Source organism: Calonectris borealis, chromosome 20 (genome assembly GCF_964195595.1).
Source record: "Calonectris borealis chromosome 20, bCalBor7.hap1.2, whole genome shotgun sequence".
NCBI classification, from domain to species: domain Eukaryota; kingdom Metazoa; phylum Chordata; class Aves; order Procellariiformes; family Procellariidae; genus Calonectris; species Calonectris borealis.
Window position 1 is genome coordinate 14,529,894 of NC_134331.1, and position 22,358 is coordinate 14,552,251.

Sequence of the window (22,358 nt, forward strand, 5' to 3'; positions counted from 1 at the left end):
ACCAGATTTGGCAGCAGGATTTCCAGTATGGGCCTTTTATTATGTGAGCCAAAGGAGTTCATCATTATTAGGTTGTCCTCTAGTGGACCAGTAGTAGACAGAAATCTGGAGCATGCTTTGCCCAGGCATTGTAGCTCTTAGGAACTGGAGACAGGCTGGGGCCAATATGTCTGCTATGCTGTGAGGTTTTTGCCGAGTCTCTGGAGTTGCCTCAGTCAGTGATTTGGCCAAAAGTTTTTTCCCTGGTAGGTATCCATGGTATATAAGACAGTTTTGAACCTGTACAGCTTGTGAAAAAAGTGGTGTTTCTCAGTCACTTGGTATTTTCTTAAAAGACCATTTTTTCTCACATCTTGGACAAATCTTAGTCTTCATCTATATGGGGTTACTACTGCAAAGCAAGCTATGGTTTGTGTACTGGGATATTGGAGCTAATGTAGGAGAGCTATTGTGAACAGGGTGCTGTCCTCTGCAGTGAGTGCCTTCATGTAATTTTGCTTAATCTAATCTTGAAGCACAGAGTATGTGTTTGCATGGGAAACTGGTGGGCAGTTGCTATTCCAAACATTTTCCCTGCATTGACAAGCTCCTACTCACTTTCCCTGGAGAGGAACCAGCTATCTTAGAGCTTTCAAAGAAAGAACCTGACGTTTAAATTTAGCAGTTTCCCAAGCACAGCGTTATTTTTAATTTGCAATCTCAAATATTGCTGTTCACTTGGAAACTGCCTTGTATTTGAGAAGGCTCTATTTCCTTCTTGTTAGCTGTGGGGGCATGATAAACCACAGCTGCTCCTTCCCTGATGCACACATGTCATAGCTGCAATGACAAAGTCATGCTCAGCACTTGAGATTCACTTCACAGCGTGGCAATGTCACTGTTTTTATTATTGGGCTTTTATATTGAGACTTTGACAAGGTTTGGTTCCCTCTTTTTGCTATGTCAATAATCTATGGAAGCCCTTGCCCCAAAGAGGGGCTGGTCTCTGTAAAACCAGCCCCACCAAGTTGAAGGGATCATAGAATCATAGAATCATACAGGTTGGAAAAGACCTCTAAGATCATCGTGTCCAACCGTCAACCCAACACCACCATGCCCACTACACCATGTCCCTAAGGGCCTCATCTACACGTCTTTTAAATACCTCCAGGGATGGTGACTCCACCACTTCCCTGGGCAGCCTGTTCCAAGGCCTGACCACTCTTTCAGTAAAGAAATTTTTCCTAATGTTCAATCTAAACCTCCCTTGGCGCAACTTGAGGCCATTTCCTCTTGTCCTATCGCTAGTTACTTGGGAGAAGAGACCAACACCCACCTCGCTACACCCTCCTTTCAGGTAGTTGTAGAGCGCGATGAGGTCTCCCCTCAGCCTCCTCTTCTCCAGGCTAAACAACCCCAGTTCCCTCAGCCGCTCCTTATAAGACTTGTGCTCCAGGCCCTTCACCAGCTTCGTTGCCCTCCTCTGGACGCGCTCCAGCACCTCCATGTCCTTCTTGTAGTGAGGGGCCCAAAACTGAACACAGTATTCGAGGTGCGGCCTCACCAGTGCCGAGTACAGGGGCACGATCACCTCCCTATTCCTGCTGGCCACACTATTGCTGATACAGGCCAGGATGCCATTGGCCTTCTTGGCCACCTGAGCACACTGCCGGCTCATGTTCAGCCGGCTGTCAACCAGTACCCCCAGGTCCTTTTCCTCTGGGCAGCTTTCCAGCCACTCTTCCCCAAGCCTGTAGCGTTGCCTGGGGTTGTTGTGGCCGAAGTGCAGGACCCGGCACTTGGCCTTGTGGAACCTCATACATTGGCCTCGGCCCATCGATCCAGCCTGTCCAGGTCCCTCTGCAGAGCCTTCCTACCCTCCAGCAGATCAACACTCCCGCCCAACTTGGTGTCGTCTGCAAACTTACTGAGGGAGCACTCGATCCCCTCGTCCAGATCATTGATGAAGATATTGAACAGGACCGGCCCCAAAACTGAGCCCTGGGGAACACCGCTCGTGACCGGCCGCCAACTGGATTTAACTCCGTTCACCACAACTCTCTGGGCTCGGCCGTCCAGCCAGTTTTTTACCCAGCGAAGAGTGTACCTGTCTAGGCCGTGAGCCGCCAGCTTCCCTAGGAGAATGCTGTGGGAGACAGTGTCAAAGGCTTTACTGAAGTCCAGGTAGACCACATCCACTGCCTTTCCCTCATCCACTAGGCGGGTCACCTGGTCATAGAAGGAGATCAGGTTGGTCAAGCAGGACCTGCCTTCCATGAACCCGTGCTGGCTGGGCCTGATCCCCTGGTTGTCCCGGACATGGCTCGTGAGCACTCTCAAAACCAACCGCTCCATGATCTTCCCCGGCACCGAGGTCAGGCTGACCGGCCTGTAGTTCCCCGGATCCTCCTTCCGGCCCTTCTTGTAGATGGGAGTCACACTGGCGAGCCTCCAGTCGTCCGGGACCTCCCCAGTTAACCAGGACTGCTGGTAAATGATGGAGAGCGGCTCGGCAAGCTCCTCCGCCAGCTCCCTCAGAACCCTCGGGTGGATCCCATCCGGCCCCATAGACTTGTGAACATCCAGGTGGCATAGCAGGTCATGAACTTCATCCTCTTGAATTATGGGGGGTTTATCCTGCTCGTCGTCCCTGTCTTCCAGCTCAGGGGGCTGAGTACCCTGAGGATAACCATTCTGACTACTAAAGACTGAGGCAAAGAAGGCGTTGAGTACCTCAGCCTTATCCTCATCCTTGGTGGCAACGTTCCCCCCCGCATCCAATAGAGGATGGAGATTCTCCTTGGCTCTCCTTTTGTCATTAACATACTTATAAAAGCATTTTTTGTTGTCTCTCACGACAGTGGCCAGGTTGAGTTCTAGCTGGGCTTTTGCCTTTCTAATTTCCTCTCTGCACGACCTAACGCGATCCCTGTACTCTTCCTGAGTTGCCTGACCCTTCCTCCACAAGTGATAAACTCTCCTTTTTTCCCTGAGTCCCAGCCAGAGCTCCCTGTTCAGCCAGGCCGGTCGCCTTCCCCGCCCATTCTTCTTGTGGCACATGGGGACAGCCCGCTCCTGCGCCATTAAGACTTCCTTCTTGAAGAACGTCCAGCCTTCCTGGACCCCTTTGCCCTTCAGGACCGTCTCCCAAGGGACCCTCTCGATCAGTGTCCTGAGCAGGCCAAAGTCCGCCCGCCGGAAGTCCATGGTAGCGGTTTTGCTGGCCCCCCTCTTTACTTCACCAAGTATCGAAAATTCTACCATTTCATGGTCGCTAAGCCCAAGCCGGCCTCCGACCACCACATCTCCCACCAGCCCTTCTCTGTTCGTGAACAGCAGGTCAAGCGAGGCATCTCCCCTGGTGGGCTCGCTTACCAGCTGCGTCAGGAAGTTATCCTCCACACACTCCAGGAACCTCCTCGACTGTTTCCTCTCTGCCGTGTGGTATTTCCAGCAGACATCCGGAAAGTTGAAGTCCCCCACAAGAACAAGGGCTAGCGACTGGGAGACTTCTGCCAGCCTCTGGTAGAATATTTCGTCTGCCTCCTCTTCCTGGCCAGGTGGTCTATAACAGACCCCCAGCAGGATATCTGCCTTGTTGGCCTTCCCCCTCATCCTTACCCACAAGCACTCGACCTCGTCATCACTATCATTGAGCTCTAGACAGTCGAAGCATTCCCTAACATACAGGGCTACTCCACCGCCTCTCCTTCCTCGCCTGTTCCTTCTGAAAAGCTTATAGCCGTCCATTGCAGCACTCCAATCGTGCGACTCATCCCACCATGTTTCCGTGATGGCGACTAAGTCATAGCTACCCCGCTGCACAATGGCTTCCAGCTCCTCCTGTTTGCCGCCCATGCTGCGTGCATTGGTATAGATGCACTTGAGCTGGGCTGCCGATTTCTCCCCCGACAATGGCGTGCGGACCCTAGGCTCTTCTCTAGAGAGCCTGGTTTTATCCCCGTCCCCCTTCGAATCTAGTTTAAAGCCCTCTCGATAGATAGATAGGATAGAGAGAAGAAGAGGAATATTAACCACAGCAGTTGGTGATGTACAGCCTGGCTGTGCATAGAGCTCGCTGTTGCCAGGAAGAGCAGGCAGATTAATCGGCTCATTATCTGGCTGAGCACTTGAAGACAGCAACTCTCTGAAGGACTAGTTCTGTGAGTGTTCATCTACTGGAAACTGCAGCAGGGACAAGCTCTCAAGGAACCTTGGGATATAGCCAAGGAGTTGTACTAACCACTCCATGTAATTACAAGGAAGATTGAGGCACTAACCCCGTGAAAACACATCTTAGAAGAGAGATATAGTAATTAACATTGAAGCAGAGAACTGCCATCTTGACAGCCTAATGATGTAGGTTAAAGGTATGAAATGGAGCTCAGCCCTTGAACATAAAAGAAAAAAAATTACTTCTTCCTACAAACTTGGCATCACCATTACCCTTAGACTATCCTGTCTGCAACATCACTGTTATGAAGAAAGATAGTAATCTTCCAAAGCTGCTGCTAGGCAAATTCTGTGACTAGGGAATTAATCTGGCTGGTCTAACAGTGGTTTAACCCTGAAAGGCTCTTGCATTTCAGTAATGAGTTATATTTCCTGTGTCTGTCCCAGCTGGAGATCCTGTCTTACGCAACACGAGTAGAACCACACCATCCCGTGGGGCAGAACGCAGCGCCGGCTACTGAAACCATTTCCCAAGCTCATTTCACCCAATAATTTCTCATTAAATGGAGACTTTCTCATTTGCTAAATATTTATTTAGTGCCTAGCTACTACTCTGATTTGCACTCTGGAGAGAGGAGCCTTCACTAAAAGCCAAGTTGCAAATCCTCCCCTCTAACTCACTGGTCTCTTTATTCGCAACTCCAGACTTACAGAACGGGCCTCTGCATTTTTATTGCTTAGCTCTTTGTCTTTGTTTATATTGATCAAATAGCCTAATGGGTGAAGTTTTGCCCTTGCAGCGGCCTTAGGGGTAGGGATGATTTCTTTCAGGATGTGTTAGACATGATGCATCAACCCTCTATACTGGCTGAGTACTTGAATATTGTTGTCTTTGTCCGATAGCTGCACATCAGTCTCACTTACCCCTTTCCAGGCAGGATTGGTAAAATAGTTTCCAACTAGTGATCCGTTTTCCCTTCCTTGATCCTGGAAAGTGAGTCTTTGCTATCACTGCTTATCTACAGGGAAGGAAAATGTCATGTGGCAAAGGTAAATAATTTCCCTAAAGCCACATGCTGAGCTCGAGGTCAAAAATTGACAGTAATTTTCTCTACAACAGCACTGGCTTAGGCAACATCTTATCCATCTTCCTGCAATGATTATCACAACCGTTTGTATCCCCACAGAGAGACGTGTGCTGAATGTAATCATTTGATTTTTTAAAAAAAAAAAACAAAACCACCAAACAAAAAAAAAACCCAACCCACAGAAAACCCAAAGGTTTGAAGGAGTAGCTTTGTCAAGGCAACTTGATGGTGACTCAGGCGTTGCTGTCGTCGATCTAGATGTGTGCTGCATATATGGTCTGGCTGACTGGAAAGAGGTTGCTGTCACGTCTTGATGCCTGATTTGGTTCAGATCAGTGCTACCATGTGAGCCAGTACTGCCCTGAGCTGGTATTAATGAACACGGAGCCATGGCCTGAGACTGAGCTATGACCAAAGCCCTGATTTCCCAGCTCCCAGATTCTGCTTTCTCTTACGTGTGCATCTCTAATGAACGCAACAGGGTGAATCCCCTTTCTCAGCTGCTCAATAGTCACACGTGGCTTTACAGGAATACTTAGCTAAACAATCATCTAAAGCCTCTTGTTATCCACGCTGGATTTCTAATTAATTAGCACAAAGTGGGCATTTATCTGAAATCAGATGACCACCTCCTCTCTCCCTGCAGGCTTCCTGCCCTTGAAATGACAGGTCCAAGCTGCCTGGTCAGCCCTGGCTCATTCCGGTCCCACGCTGCTAATTTGAGGTTTTAGCCTTCAGCCTCTGCCCATCCCAGTTGCTCGCAGCAAGCCAAAGGATAGGGCAGCAGCCTTCTGTGGTTTTATTTTCATTGCTAAAGGTTAGAGGACCCCAGAGACGAAATCACAGCCAAAAATAACAAGAAGGGACCAAGCAGGGCTTGCCCTGTGACAGGGAAGCAGAGAGGCAGGTGGGCTCCACAGCTGTCTGCGGCCGATGTGCTGAGGTGAGGGATGCGGATGTGCATCCCTGAATGAAATGTGAAATGAGCAGATCCCCTCGTCACAGATAAGAAACTGTCGGCAGCTCCCGGCATCCGACAGAAACAGCCAGGAGCCCCCAGGGAGGCAAATCCTGCCACAGGGTACGGTGTTAATCACTGTGCTTCCCTTTTACAAGAACAGGCATTAGTGCAAGGAGGAGGCAGCTGTAATCTGAATTCCTTTTCAGTCTGAACGGGGAAAAAAGTTTTGGCTCAGATCTGTAGCTCGCAGATAACTCTGCACGGGGCTCAAGAGGAGGCAGAGCAGGAGGATTGATGCAGGGGGGGTTGATGGCCAAGAATAGATGTCTGCCCAACCCAAAATGAGCGCTCTGCCACCCTTTTCAATGAGAATGTTGTTGAACTTGGAAATGGAAATTACAGCTCTGAGATGAAGCAAAACTAAAAATCCTGAGAGGTTCAAGTCAGGGAGACGAGATAAACTCCAGTCGGTGCCTGGAAAGAGCTGTCACATGAAATTGCAAATCCAAGCACGAGGATTTATGACAGAGCTATCAAAAAAAAGACGTGATGTTTTATAACCAGACTCTGCGATCCTGCTGCCTGATTCTGAGCAGGGGCAGGAGGGAGGAAAGCCGTAATAGCTGATTTTTGAGCTGCGGTACTTTGAAACTACCTAAAGACCAGTAAAGCGTTTGATACGGCATCTCCCAAGAAATTCTTAGGGTGGAGAAGCACAAAACCTGTAAAATGAATAAGGAATAAATCACAGGTGAGACTGAAGTCTTGTGTTGAGAGGGGGGCTGTTAGCAGTGGTAGCATGGGATGGGAAACCCTCCTGACATGGACGTGCAAGCCCCAGGAAAAGCTCTGCTCACTTCAGCAGCTGGGTTGCTGGAGCAGCCAGATGTTTCTTTCCTCTCTGCTTCCCCACTGGCAAATCAGCCATATGTGCCCTGTGCCACTGTTGGGAATGGAGACGTCTGGCAGGGTTGGAGGCAATGGCTGAGGGCACTGGAAGAGATGGGAACCTTTTAAAATTATAATGAAAAAGTAAAATGATGCTCACTTATGAAAACAATAATTGGTAAACCACTTAGCCCCTTAGGCTGTTAAATACTAAGAGCAGAGACAGACATTTCAGCAACAGCAATCAGCATTTGTTATCAGCTGGGAGCTCATTAGTTGGAAAGATGGGAGAGGAGCAAGACATGGGTTTGGTGTAAGCTCCCTGTTTAACATGGCTCCAAAAAGGCAAATGTGATTCTCAGAGGGACCGGGTGAGATGTTTCCCTGGCAGGAGTTACTGTTGTTGTGTAAGATGGGGGTGACGCTTCCGCTGCAAACCTGTGCGGATTTTTGGTCTTTGAGTCCAGGTCGCCATAGAAGGTCAAGCTGCAGAAAGACTAAGCAGGTCAGGGCAGAATTGGGGCGCAGGAAGGTGACTGGGGTGGTGCTGGGGACGGGCAGACCCAGTACCACTTCCAGTTTTGCAAGTCAAGCTCATAGAACAAAATGTTTTCTGAGATGGTGCTTTCTTTCAGACTTGATGCAGGTTTCAGGAGAAGGGTTAAACAAGCCAGAAGTTGGCCGTTTTATTGGTTGCCTTAAAATATTTGGAGAGAGTTCATCTGGATAAAAATCAGCCCCAAATGTTTTTTATTGACTCAGTTCCTAGAGGGTTTTGCGGCAGTAGAGGATGCAGATACATCAGTGCGATGCTTTCTAAATGTCCCAGTTTGCCACTGGGCCTCTTTCTCTCCTCTCCCCCTGGTTTTTCCTGCTGTGTGAGAAGGGCTGTTGGCTTAGAAGGCAATGGAGATATTTCTACTGCCTCCTGCCCAGGGTTATTCCTCTATGCAGAGGCCCCTTTCCACATCTTGAGCCACCGTAGCCCTGTGGTTCAGTGCTCTTGGATCCTCTTCCTGCCAGCGCTGTGCTCGGTAGCCTTGCTCACGCCTGTTTTTTTTCCCTCTATGCTGTATTTTCCAGACTGGGGTAACACTCAATGCCTTTGTAAAGCAAATTGAAATGTATTGTGTAAAGTTTTGTATAAAAGCATGTGTGTGTGTATGAATCTGGGCTGCTGAGGTTGCAGCTGGGGTTGTCACCAGACCCAAGAAACCAGACCTATCTCCAGGTCCAGGATTCTTTCCTGACAGAAAAACATAGTTAATTAAAGCCTTCTCCTGAAAGGAATTTCTTAGCCACGCCAGAGGGATGACAAAGTGAAAGCCGTATCCTTAATCCTGCCCTTTCATCTCCTGGAAATTCCTTCCTCTCCTGTCTCTTTCTCTGTGTCCTGATTGTTAAAAGAAATAAGAAATAATTTCCACTTGGAAAAAACCCAAGACAACAAAACTCCAGCCCAGCTGATCACAGCAGAAGCCAAGGAGACGAGAGCTGAAAGGAGAGAGCTGTTAATGAAGCATCAGCGGCAAGCCAGGGGCAGGAGCTGGAGCCCATCCAGATGGCACCGCTAATCCCCTGGATCCACTTTACTCACGTGTCCTCCACAGCGCTGGTCAGCCGCAGCCTCACCCACGGCCCCGGGAGGGGATTTGCCTGGGTTACTCCAGGCCTCCAAATTGGCTCGTCTGAATTCCCTCCGTGGATGGGGAGTGACATCTTCCCCGCTGACCCTCAAGGGGAAATGGAGCCCCAGACTTTGGGTTTTGACATTGCATTCCTGCAGGGATGCATCAGTGCTCCAGTTGCTGCTCTCCCTCCAGCCGTCCCTGCCAGCATGGCAGGGAAGAGCTGTGAGGAAGGAGCAGAGGGTGCAGAGAGGCAGAGAGCAACGGGAATGGGGCTGCAGCATGGGGAGCAGGGGGTGCGTTATCACGGCCCCGATGGCAGAGCATAGCCAGTAGCCAGGCCGGTAGCGCCCCGTCTGCAGCCCGAGCGCCCGCAGCTTCCCTTCATCCCCAGTCAACCCGGATATTCATGTTTCCTGGCCTGACAGATAAGGCAGCCTCACCATTAATCAAGGGGCCTGGAGTATGGGATCAACATGAGGCAGGCGTGCTGCGGAGTTAATCTCCTTTACTCCCCGATGATGGATGGAGCTCATTGCAGACATTAATCAAGTCTGTGTGCGTGCACTGGGCAAAATGGATTAGACACTGTGCTGTTGGCAGAGGCGCGTCCCGAATCCCTGGGCAATCCTGGAGGATGCCCGATGCAGTGGCCGTGCCAGCTGGGGCTGGAGCACAGTAGCGTGGTGTGGGTGACAGAGGGATTACAGCTGCCAGATCCCAGGGAGAGCTTAGGTGTGCCGTGCCCCCACTTCTGCTCTGCAGGTGCTGGCTGTGCCTCTCTCTGGGGACAGGGCTGGGAGGTAGGTCCTGTCTGTGCTCACCCATGGAACCACTTTCCCGAACAACCTGCAGAAGCTGCTGGGATGGTTCCAGTTGTAACCAAACATTTCCGGTTCTGCAGCCCCTAGACCTACCTGTTACCCAGAAGAGACCCAACTGCCTATGTGCTGAAGCTGAGATGGGAACAGAGCTGGAGCATCAGGCAGCAGAAACCACCTGCAGGCCCCTGGGAAAGGGCTGTCCTGGATGAGCAGGAATAGGACCCACCATCAGATCCCAGCCCTGGTCTCAGCTCTGCAGAATCCCATGTAAAAGGCTCTTTTCTGGTGTGAGATCAGTGCAGGGCAGAGATGGGGGAGATCATGCCCCAGCTCCAAACTGTACTGCAGGCTAGTTTGGACATCATGGACTCAAGGAGCTGTGTCTCGGAGGCAAAGCAAGACTGTCGCAGACAGCATGAGAAAAATGCTCTTCGTCTGCTTCAGACTGGTGTTGGAGGTACTGGCCAGTGAAAATAACCCCAAGTCCTTGTCCTTCAAAGGCAGAAGCTCAGGCCTGAGGAAGCAGAGGGAAATGCCCAATTCATGGACTGTGCTGTAGCACAAGTGTCACACCACAAAGAGCAGGGTACGGATTTCTATCTTAGCCACCCTGCAGCACCTGCTTCTCCCTTAGAAATGAGTGGCTCAGGGTATTCCTGGTGGGCAGCCCTGAGCCCCAATCTCTATTGAACTGATGCTGGTGGCCTGCACACTCCCTGCTGCGTGGCAGCTGGAAGTTGCAATATTCACTGACAGCCAATGAGTTGTGGTTCTCCGATGATTAATGACACCTCCCTCCTGAAGGGAGCCATTCAGCCTCCACAGTGCTGGATGATAACATAGTCAGAGTGGAAATTGGGCATTTCCAGAGAATAACATCCAGCAGGGACCATGGTGCTGGGGTTGCAAGTTGGTCTATTCCCCCGGGATTGACAGTGGAAGGGGACCCAGTTTCTGCAGGTAAATGTCCCTGACCTTCATTTGCAGGATGGGTGCAAGCGGATGGGCAGAACTCAAGAGGTTTGTTAACAGACATTTTCTTTTTCCCCCTCTGCCTTAAGTGCAAAGCCCAACTGACATCAAAGCAACAGAAAGTCTAATCCCGTTTTGAATCAGCGCAAGCACACACAGCGAATGTTAAACAGGGAATCCGGCAGCAAAAAAAGGGAGGATTATCTTTAATTTCCTGAGAGAGGGACTGAGCAAGGGAGACGGAGAGAAAAGAAAGGCACAGGACCAGAAAGAAGTGGCTGTCAGCACGGGGAGGCTCGTGAAGGAGGAGGAAAGCAGGCAGATGGGGAGGATGGTGTGAGCAGCAGCACATGTGTGCCAGGGAGAGGTGAGTCTGGTGGGAGCCAAGTGTTGGCATGTGGCAAGGCTGCTCCTGCTGGGAGCCCCGTGCCGGCCCAATTTCCCACGCGGATGCAGGGGAAGGGATTGTGAGTGGGGTTTGCCGTGCCAGGGCAGAGGCTGGTATGGGCTGTAACTCCTACTCACAGCTCACGCATGTTCGAGCTGTGGCTGCGGAGCTGCTTTTTGAGGGAGCTCGGAGCTGGACTTCAGCAGATCAATGTAATCAGGGGCTGCTTACTTGAGGTTGCATGTGTGCAGGGCATTTCTTTGCTGTAAAAGACTGTAGCTGAGCAGAGTTTCCTAAATCATCTCCAAAGCCCTGTTACCTGCTGGAAAGCCAACTCTAGGTACGGTTTACGTTACTGTCTGCCACCAGCGGGTGCCACCAGCTCTGCAAAGGGCAGTCACTGCTGCTTTTTATAATATGGTTGATGTTCAGCTTCACAGGGCACCTGCACAAGGAGCTGTGTCCAGGTTCTGGCTTGGGGCTGGGATGTGTCCTGGTATTGAAGCCCTGCTGGCAGCGGTGGCCAGCCCGAGACTGCAGGCAGCGACTCTGCTGCACGTGGTGTGGGGGCAGGAGGTGTCTGAGGCCAAACCAGCCCAAAAATCCCCAGCCAGCACCTGGTCCCTGGGAGCACAGCATCCTTTTCCTTGTAGGCAGTGCATCTCCCTCTTGATCAAACCCCCTGGTTTTCCTCCTTGGGCTTCTTCCAGCAGCAGCTATTGCCAGGAGGGTTTATAAAAGGCGATGGAGTAAATGCATAGGTAAGCACCTTGTGTGTCCGGATTCTCCTGTCCTTCTCTAGCTTTGCCCTTGACATTGCGTCCAGCGAGGAGTGCTGAGCCAGGTGGGAAATGCCTCTACTGGACATCATGCGGGAGGGGACAGATGCCTGCGCAGGGAAGAGTCCCCGGGGATGGGATGTGACTGCTGGCCACTAGGAATGAGACCAAGACTTGCTGGGCTGCTTACGGACAGTACCAAAGCCCAGCAGTAGGGCACCTGTCGCCTTTCGGTGCTCAGCGAGCCAGGTGCTATGGGAATGAATGTCGGGAGGTGCAGGAAGGGCTCCTGTGGCTGGTTTTAAATCTGGACAATAACCTGCTTTCTGCCGTGGCCTGATTCAGTGTGGGAGAGGCTGCTCCTCAACCTGCTTCATCTTCAGCCTGCTCCTTCTTCCCCGCAGGACAGATACCATGGTGCCATTGTGGGGTGCCACAGCCTCCATTGCCATGGTGTTGCCCTTATGGATGTGCAGGAACCAGCCTCCAGCCCCTCTCTGTCCCTGAATTAGGAGCGTCCGGGCAGCAGCGTCTGCACACCCACCCAGGGAAAGCAACCCTGTTTGCCTGCAGGAATCCTCCTCTGCCTGCACGGCTGCCTTTACTCCCACGTTAGGCTGAGCCTCCCCCTAGCTGGGTGCGAGAGGCAGTTTTGGGGTTGCAGCAGCAAGTCTTCAGGTCGAGCTGGGCCAGTCCCCTATGGTTTTAAACAGGAGGAGCCGAAGCTGAGAGGGGAGAAGTATGTTTCCATCCATACTTAAAATGTTTTGGATGTCTGGTGTGGACCTTTGCAGCTGTCCTACCCATTCCTGCTTGGTGTGGATGAGATTGCCCCGACTTTCCAAATTTGGCTTTCATGGGTGAGACTAGGAGTGGGAGTTTTGCACTCTCAGATCTTGGAGCCATGTCTGTAACAGCCTCACCTGGAGCCAGCGCTGGCAGCGGAGCTGCTGTGGATGCCACTGCGTGAATCGCTCCTGCCAGCGGGGCTCCTTCCCTCCCTGCTAGCAAATGCATCACATTGTTTTGAGGATGGGGTAAAAAAACGAATCTCAGAGTAGAGAGGAGGGGTTTGAACAGCTGCTAGGGCTGCGAGACGAGCTGGTATGAGTTGCAGCCATCGATCAGATGTATAAGACATGGGCTGGGGAGAGCTGGCAAAGCATTAAGCAGTGGTATTTTGAGTCAAAACCACATCGACTGTAGGAGCAGCTAATCTGCTCCTCCCCCTCAGCCCCTAACCCCGAAAAGCTGCCTTGAAATGAAATGCGCTGAATTAAAAAAAAAACCAACTCTTTCCCGATACTTTGCAAGAAGATGATCTGTGTAGCAGGGGCCTCTAGATGGCAACATCGACCCGAAGATCTGCGAGCAGGAGCAGGGGCCCTGGGTGGGAGCCCCTAGGCCCCGCACCCAAACTGGAGGACATGAATCAGTGCTGCCTTGGGCACCTTTCTGCAGGGGCTGAGGACAGGGCCGGCCATCCAAGGGTGCCTGCACCCCAAAAACCCCGTAGACTGCAAACATCTCACCCCAGTGCGGAGAGGTAGCAAAATGTTAAAGGGGTTTCTCTGCAGCAGAAACTCGATCGATGCTCTTGGCACCTGCTCTGCGGACACATAGGGATAAATGTCACGGTGAGTCTGTTGACTCTGCAAGGTGGACATGGCTGGAGCTGCTGGCATGTCTTTGTGCTGGGATCACCCACTAGCCGTTCAACTTCTGAGAGCTGATGGAAAGCTGTGAGATACATGATAGGAAATGGGGGCCACTGCCTGGTCATCCCCTCTCTGCTGCCTACCTGTGGGCAGGGACGTAAAGCAAAGGCGTCAGGCTTTGGTGTGGAATCAGGAGCGCTGATATGTGGTTTAATGTTCAAAGGCTCCGCTAGAAATGGTGGATTTCTAGTAAATCGAGGTAAACCCTCCAGTGGCACCCTCCGTTCAAAAGGCTTGTGTGACACCAGCTATTAAAGCTTAAATTACCCAGCTTTAACCACACGAGTGTGATTGAAGTGGCACAAGCTTTGGATGGGAATACGGGTGCGGCATGCCCTTACTGCGGTGTTGCGGTCATTGGGGTGGAAAAGTCCTATTCCTGCCTGGAACAGGACACACATTTTGTACAAAGTGGGGCCTGGGCTCCTCTTGCAAAGCGGGTTTAGTCTGTGCTCAGGGAGCTGCAAAGCTTAATTAAGATCCTTAAAAAGACAAAAGGTGCTACATAAATTCAGAGGATTATTATAAATGTCACTGCGCTTTACAAACTCTGGCAAAACTCACAGGAGGAATAACAAGACCTTTCACTTCACAGCCCTTCCTAGCAGGGCTACTTACAGCTTCACGCTTCAACGTAGCAGCCGTAAAATGTTGACATTTCTAATTAGATGTGCATAATAATCTCTTTATTCCCGAACTGAAAAGACAGGGTGTGTCTTGAAACGTCAGTTCCTCTTCCTCGCCAAGGATCCCCCTTATTGGGATTGCTCACGAAACCATCATTTGGCGAAATGTCATGGGGCCTGGTTTGAAGAGGTACTGGATCTTTGCAACTTCCCCAGGGAGCTGTGGGCTGGGCACTTAGTGAATAAAATCAAAGCCTCTGTGTGTTTTTAATCTGATTAGTTGATGATAATCCAGTGGTATCATGCAGCAAAAGCTGTCCAGCTTTATTAGGCAGCTCTTGTTTTAAGAGAACTGTGCTTGGGGGAGCACTCAGCTCTGGTGTTTCTCTTGAGGACCGGCAGAAATGGGTGATTTTTGGTGGTTTTAGTGTTTTGTCAGAGTAGGATATTAATTTGGGGCTTGGACAGCTGGTGATCGGTGGATTTTGGTCCCGGGGCTGCCACCAGCAGCCTGTGCACTCCTCTGCCAGGGTGGTCGGTGGTGGAGGGGGCAAAGGGCTGACTGGGTCGGTCTGGGGCTGAAGGTGGGGGCTCGCCCCCCCCGGGGCCAGTCCCAGAGCACCGGGTCAAGGACGGGGGCTCGCCCCCCCTCCCCCCCCCCGGGGCCGGTCCCGGAGCACCGGGTCGAGGATGGGGGCTCGACCCCCGGCGCCGGTCCCGGAGCACCGGGTCGGGCCCGCCCGCCGGAGCCGGTCCCGGACCGCGGTGGCTCTCCGGCCAGTCCCCGTTCAAAGCGAGGCACTTACCCGGGAGCCCCAGGGGCATCCCCCGGGGCGGGGCGGGAGCGGTGCCGGTGCGCCGGGCTGCGGCGGCCCTGCCCCTGCCCAAATCTGCCGGCGCATCACGGTGAGTGACAGCAGCCCCGGCCCTGCCCAGCCCGCACAACCCGCCGGGCTTTTCCAATCAGGCCGGGCCGGGGAGGGATTTCCTGCCGGGACGGGGCCGGCCTGAGCGGGACTTCGCCGAGCGCCGCCCGCCCTGCGAGCCGGGCAGCCGGGACCGCGCCGCTCGCTCCGGTCCCGGTGCCGCTCCCGCTGCGCGCGGCTCCGCAAGTTGCTGCTTGGCTCGGCTCCGTACTTCTCGGCGTGGCGCGGTCCGGTCCAGTGCGGCTCGGTTCGCCCCGGCGCGGCGGGGAGCGCCGGCAGGTGAGTGGGGCCGCCGGCTGCGGAGCCCGCCTGGCCCGGGCCGCTCGCAGAAGCAGCGGAGCGACTCGTCTCGGTGGGGGCAAAAATCCCCCCGAGCCCTCCCCGAAGGAGGGAGCGGCCCGGTCCCGGGGTGGGGGGAGGCGGAGACGCGGCCGGTGCCCCCCTCGCCCCGGCGGCGGGCAGCGCGGGGGCCTCCCGGGGGAGGCGAGCTTCTCGCGCCCGCCCCTTCGGGATCTAGTCCTGGTGCCTGCTGCTCTTTCGCATCTTTTCTTCTCCACTTACGTAATTGGTTTGTGTTTGGGTTTTTTTTTTCCTCCTCTCCCTCCTTTTTCCCGGCGCTGCTGTTGGCTGTGGGAATGTTTGGGATACTTTCTTGGTTCTCCAGGTGGATTCCTGGGCTGGAGGCTCAGCTCTGCTCGGGTGGGAGGGATGTTTGCTGTTGCTTTTCCAGCTTTGTGCATTTCTCGAATTTTACCTTCGCTGCTGCTCTTCTCTCGAGAGGCTGAAGAGGTGGAGATCGGTATTCGGAGCTCTCGATACCTCTGAGTTACTCGCTGAGCCTCACGTGCTCCAGGAGAGGTAGGCAGCAGCATGGGGCTGTTTTCTAAGTGAGGCCGTGCAGACTTTTTTAATAAATGACTAAATAGTCTTAGTGCCCTCACACTCACTTTTTGTGAGCGCTTTTGAAGAGTAGCACAAACTTGGATGCAGTGCACGGGGTTAAATGAAATAGTTTTGAAGACGGTGCAATGCAGGAGGTTTCAGGAGGGGATTTGTTTGTGGCAAGAGGTTAGTCTGAGTCAAGTGGCTGAAACTTTGTTGTAACGTAGATAAGCGAGTAGGGGTGCCCCAGGATGCAGGGAGGTGACAACTGACTTCGGCGGGCACTGGCCTCAGTGCCTGGTACCAAGCCCCCAGGCAGCCCCAGTGCCCAGGGGCTCGTCAGCTGAACGAACTGTGGGCTCTAGGGGAGCGACAACGGGGAGAGAACCCCCCAGCCTGGTGTGGGAATCTCAGCATCCCCTCGTCCGAGAAGTTAAGCCAGCACCGGAGCATCGCCTCTCCGGCTGCCCTGAATACCGCTGCACCCTGGGGAGGGCTGGAGCACGGGGAGCCCATGGGTAGTCCATGCTTGTGGGCAGCTGCAGCTTCCAGTTTTACCATGGGTGGGCTGAGCGATGCTGTGCCATGGGACGCCCCTTCTGGTTTTGCCCCCCCCACCCCTGACCCAGGCAGGACCTCTCTTCCCGCTGTTGCCTTCTCTCCCCTGTGGCTTCCATCCTCAAAACAGGGACTTCAATTGCTCAGAGGAAGCAACACCTGCTATTATATAAAGGGCTGAGGGCAAGCACTCTGGGAAGGGAGATGGCACGCCTGAGCCCTTCTAAGAGTGCTTGCCCTCAGCCCTTTATGGCTGGGGAAACCGGAGCCGGTTCCGATCCAGCCCAGATCGGCACGGGGGAGTCGCGGGGTGATCTGGCGATGGCCTTGCAGCTGGCATGGCGCACACTCCCTGCCCCCCTGCGCACAAGCTCCTCCCCAGGTGTCAGAGCAGCCTGCCAGATGCATGGCCCTGAACCAGGAGGGATTTTCTCGCCACCCAGTTTGGGCAGCCTGGGCGCAGTGGGAGGGCACAGCTGCGTGAACAGCTGCCACGGGACCCCGTGCACTCTCCGGGGTACCCCAGCTGGCCAGGATGTGGGCTTGATCCTGTTCTCCTGAGCGTGGTTGTGCTGCTGAATTATACCCAGCTCCTCGCTTAGGCCAGAGAGAGCTCACGTACTGGTTAAAGAGTGTCTTGGGTCCCAGGGCACTGAGCTTCACAGGTAATCCAGAGGGTAAGGGTCTACCCCTGAACAGGAGGGGAAGGGTGCCAGGCAGGCTGACCCACTCCCGTGGCCTGCAGAGGACTTTGGCTAAACCTGCCCAGCTCCATCCCTTGGGTGCTGCCACCGGGAAAGGAGAGGGGGAGACATCGTGGTGCCCCGAGCCCCATGTGCTGCCTTTAGGGAGGGGATGGCATGTGCAGCCCCGGGGGGATGGGGAAGGCTCTCTGCCCCCGTCCCGCTCCTCAGCCACCCCCTCGGGAGGTTTCCTCCGCAGGTTCTTCCCTCTTCATTTAACACAAGGACGAGCCAAGTCCCGCCAGGACTAAATATAGTCAAAGTATTCGTTCTTCGGCACAGATACAAAAGCTGTTGCAATGGAGCCGGGAGGTAAATGGCCTTTGAGGGCTGACTCTGCTCTTCCCCTCTGCAGGTCCCAGGCTGCCGTGCCAGGGCTCAGCCGTGTGCAGGGCTCCCCAGCGTGGCTGCAGTGCCGTCGCCAAGAGGAATGCCGAAACGAAGGGGCTAATGAGCACCAGAGAGGGAGGATCTATAACTTCCAGATGGCGACGAGTCTGTAATCTCTTTGGGAAGAATTAGGGACTCATCAGCGCAGCAGAGCCTGGTGAGGGGAGCAAAGCACGACACCTCCAGCTCTGGGAGTGCTGTGAGAGGCTGAGGGCATTCCGATGCCGACTGCGCTGGCTGCCCTGCCCTGAGCCACCTGGCTTTGTCTCGTGGAGCCCTGGTGCTGCCGGGAGCTCGTCCCCAGGTGCTGAACTATTTCTCATTTTAATTTGAACGCATGTTCTCCAACCAAACCCCATCCAGGTCGTGCTCCTCCCAACACAGAAAGGGACTTCTGTCCTTAACAGAAAGACTTATTCCTTCTGGTTTTTATGTCCCGTGGGACTGCAAAGCATCTTTCTTGCTGGATTTCGTCTCCCATCAAAGTTTGTTTTGAGGAATTACGAGCTTATTCCCATGGCTTTATAAGCCTCCAGGATCTGAGGGTCTCTGCCTTCTGCATCGCCGCCGCTCCCACCTGTCTGCGATGGGGCGAGAGCAGGAGCTGATCCAGGCCGTGAAGAACGGGGATATACCTGGTGTGCAGAAACTAGTGGCCAAGATCAAGGCATCCAAGAGCAGTGAGTACCTGGGTGTAGAGCTGCGGGCTCCCTCTCCCTGGCCAGGCACCGCTGCCTGTCCCAGGGTGTGAGTCCCGGCAGCGGGCTCGGTGCTACCTAAGCTAAGGTGGAAGGGCTGGCTCTGAACGAACCCCAGCGCATGAGTTACACCGTGGCTGGTGGCGGGAGCGCAAGCGCAGCCTGTGCAGATAAATGACTGGCTGTAAGCGATCCTCCCGGCAGGGCTGGGGTTACCCTCGGGCTCGGGGCCGGTGGCCCTGAAGTGTGGGCTACTGAGCAAGTATGGGCACAGGGAAACGGCAGCATTGGCGGGAAGCGAAGCTGCTTAGGCGGGGGACGCTGTTACAAAGGGTCTTTAGCTATTGCCGCTCGCTCCTGGCTGTATTTATCTTGTGAAAAATTATCATCCCAGCCAGTCGACTGGAACCAATCGTCAAGCCTTGAATTTCAGTCTGGTAATGTTTAACCCTTCAGCAGGGCTGTTTTCTTGCACGTGCTCTTGGAAAGGTCAGCAGCAAGCATGGCTTGGAGCGAACGTCGGGCTTGTGGGGATCCCCAAGGGCACCGGCGTCCTGCAGGCGCCACACGGCATCTGGAGGAGATGGGGAGGATGGAAGGGTGGAAGAGCAGATCTTGGCTGGTGCCATGGTGCCCTTGTAGAGAGCTGAGCTCCTGGTCGCTTCTCGTGACCTACCAAGAGAAGAAAACTAGGAAAAGTAAATAAAAGGGCTCTCGGTGTGGTGTGTGGCTGGGGGACAGTGGATGGCGCCTGCCCAGGCTGCGGGAGCTTCTCTGGGCTGGGGAGTGCAGGACCTGCCAGGGCTGCTCGTCGTGGGGGGTCTCATGGGTATGTGTGGGAAAGCTGGAGGGGAAAAAACTGTCCTGGGGAGGGAGAGGGGAAACTCAGGCAGGAGAAGAACTCCCCTGGATCAGCTACTGGAAAGCTTTGATTGGGGCCAAAACTTTGCAAATCCCAACTGCCGGGCCTGTAGGAGGGCTGGGGGCTACCTCCTTCCCAGAACAGGGGGTGCCTGGTGCCCCCTCCCTGGGTGAAGGGACTGAGTGCCATTGCCTCTGCTTGCGCTCAGGGACTGCGCCCGTACGGGGTCCTGAGCTGGAGCGAGAGAGGTTTGCCTGTGCAGGCAGGTTGAAGGACACCCCCAAGGCAATAAATCACGTCAGGATGTGAGCGTCCCGCCGGCGGACGCAGCCCTGTTCCCCCGAGCTGGTGTCCCATGGCCGGCGTGGGCAGGCTGGGGTGCCCGTGGCTCTCCTCCTGCACACTCAGAGGGGTGAAGTTACACTTGTTTCTTCTGGTCCCCTCCAGTAACTCTCTCCCAGTTAGACCCCATCTGTGTTTTCCCTCTGGTGTCTTCCCCTCCCTCTAGCTGTGGGGCACCCACTGCAGCGGCATCAGCAGCTCCCTCTGCTTATTTTTGTTTTATTCCTTTGGAGGGGGGGAAGGCGGGCAAAAAGCCCATACCCCTGCAAGGCCACTGCTGCAGCTCCCGAGCTGGACCCGCTGTGTGGGCTTGCCTGGTCCCAGGGGCTCGTCCCCGGCATGGAGGGCATCGCCGCTCCCCATCCCTTACAGTTCCCTCTCCCTCCGCTCACTGATGCTATGTGGGCTGAGCATTTACTGCATTTGCTGCTCATTAAAGTGCCTTTTTCATATGACAGGCTGAGATGCTGATTTTTTTTTTTTTTTTTAAATCTGTCTAAGAGTCCTTCTGCTGTCTCAGTGGATTGGGAGCTCAGTTGCTGTGATCAGCCCTCTGGGGCTTCCTGTACCTAAAAAAGTCACCGCACATAAGCAAAAATCAAGCGCCAGTCCCGGCAGCGGGAATTTCAGGGACACGTTTTTTAATATTCACCATGTGCAGCCCTCCTCCCTGTGCGAGCGCTGCCATACAAGTGGGTCACAGCACCTATTATTATAAGGCGGTGAGAGGGGCAAGGAGAAAGTTTTGGGGGCAGGAGGGGGAGGGCAGGCGTCCCGCCTGCAGGAAGGGGACATTGGGATGATGCCGTGGTCACTTCTGCAGCTGGAAAGGGGGGTCTCCTCTGGGAAAGCCAGGCTGCTCCTGCCGAGTTGGCTGCACTTTGCTGAGGTTCCCCGGCGCAGCAATAGAAACATCCCGCTTTTTGATTTCCTTCTCTCTCTCCCTCTCCCCTCCCCTCTGCGTCGGAGCGCTGCAGAGTTTAATTGAAATTGTTAAACGACCTGTCACGGCTTTGGCCTTTCTCCCTGGTGATCAATCGCTTCCCTGGGCTGGCCGCGCTCACCAACAACATGCCAGTTGGCTGGCCCGGGGTGGCTGCCGTGACACCGAGGGGCTGGGTCTCCCAGGGGAGGTGAGAGGCAGAGCCCCCTGGCCAGGGCTCTCGTCCCTGGGAAGGGTGACGGCTCCTGGAGCTGGATGGTGCCTAGCAAGTTTTGCGTGTCCCCATCCCTGGATGTGCAGGGCTAAGGGGCAGGGGATGCTGGGCTGATGCTGCGGGGCAAGTGTGGAAGCTGATGAGAGCTGGACTCGCTGTTTGCCTTCCTTAAGGGAGTGGTGAAGGCTTTTGTTTAAACGTGCGCAAAGTGCAAAGAAAGGGCGTCAGCTGAGCAAACTGGCGTTAAACTCTCAAGGACAGGGAGCGAAGCCCTGCTGGGGTTCAGCTGCTGCCTCCAGGAGATTCGGCCAGCTTTGGCCAGCCGCTTGCCCCATTTTACCAGTGACTTGCCCCATTTCACTAGCTATGTCGGTGCTGTCCAGACCGTGGATATATTGAGGACAGGGGTGGGTGCCCGGGACTTGGCTGTGCCTGGGTTGTGACCTAGCAAGTTGTTAAATGCTAGCGAAGCTTGCAGGGGGTCTTGGCTTTATCTCGATGTTTGGGTTGGTGCCCCTCATTGCTGCATCCTGACAGCACAAAGCACAGCAAGGTTTTCCCAAAAGTGGTGCCGGCCCTCGGATGCTGCTGTCACCCATCCAGCTGGGCAGGAGAGGGACAATGTTGCTCCGCGTGCTGTGAGACTGCATGGGGGATAACTTGTGGGATAACTTGCTCTCTCCTTCTCCCTTAAATTTCCTCCTAATCCCTGGTAGCAATATCAGCTTAAGCCCCAAAGCGTGAGGTTTAATACCTCTTCTGTGATTTGTTAGCCTTTGCCACTGGCACTCTGTGTCCCCATCCTCTGCAGAAACACCTGCCCTCCCTTCACCTTCTGCTGGGCTTTATCCTTCTCTCAGTGGCAGCGGGTCCATAGTTTTTTGGGGAAGAAGTCACTCCTTTTCACAGTTTGGGGGTTATTTTGCGATGTTGTTGGATGTGCCTTTGTGCTGGCTAGCAAGCCCAGCATGCCATCACCCCTCACTGAAGAGGACCGTCCTCCTCTTTGCTGCTGCTCCCAAGGGAGGTTTGTCCCAAGCCCTGGGTGCTCCGGCTGCTCTGTGTGGTCTGACTGTGGGGAAGAGTCAGGACCGGCCTCGGGCAGGATCTTTATTATTTCAGGCTCTGTTACAGCCGATGGCTTCCCCTGCTGCCCCTGTCTGGGCACCCTGCCCACTCCAGTCCTGCCCTGGGCAGTGCAGGCGGCTGGACCCGACTCTGCCACTGAGCCCAAGTGTGGCCCTGGCCACGTTCCTTGAAGCCTGAGTTTCAAGGCCGGGTTCCCAAGCGTTCTCGGCCGTGTCCTCCCCTCCTCTCCCTGCATGCTGTAGGTCTGACGGGCTGGACCGGCTCCGCAGCCGCACGCCGGCTTGGAAAGACCGTGGGCACGCCTGCGGAGAGACGCCGAGAAACTCTGCCGAAACGGGCAAAACTCCCTCTTCCGCCGAGACTGAGCCAGGAGCAGGGCGAGGCGTCGTGCCCAGGGGAGCCCGGCTGGCGGCCGCCCCGCACCAGGGACCCCACCACCCCACAGCCTACCGAAATCTGCTTTTGAACCAGCCCGCAGTGGGTGGGTGGGTGGGAGGGGGAGAAAAGAGGGTTCAAAAGCTCTGGCGAGCATGGCAGCCACGGGGATGGATGGCGGCGGCGCTGCAGCTGCGTGGCATGGGGGGGGGGGTGTGTCTGTCTTCCCCCCCCTTCTCTTCCTCCTCATGTGGCTCCCGGCGTCACGGGGATGAGGGTCTCCTCTGGCAGCCTGGTGTTGGTGTTTGCTTG

General features: G+C 54.4%; 1 protein-coding gene across 1 annotated transcript in view; it reads left to right on the plus strand.

Moving 5' to 3' along the window:
• Positions 1 to 18,109: 18,109 nt before the first annotated feature.
• Positions 18,110 to 22,358, plus strand: part of CASKIN2 (CASK interacting protein 2) — a 31,334-nt gene continuing 27,085 nt past the window's right edge. The window contains exon 1 of the mRNA XM_075170024.1: positions 18,110 to 18,203. Within this exon, the coding sequence (XP_075026125.1) occupies positions 18,110 to 18,203 (94 nt within the window). The remainder of the gene's footprint in view (positions 18,204 to 22,358) is intronic.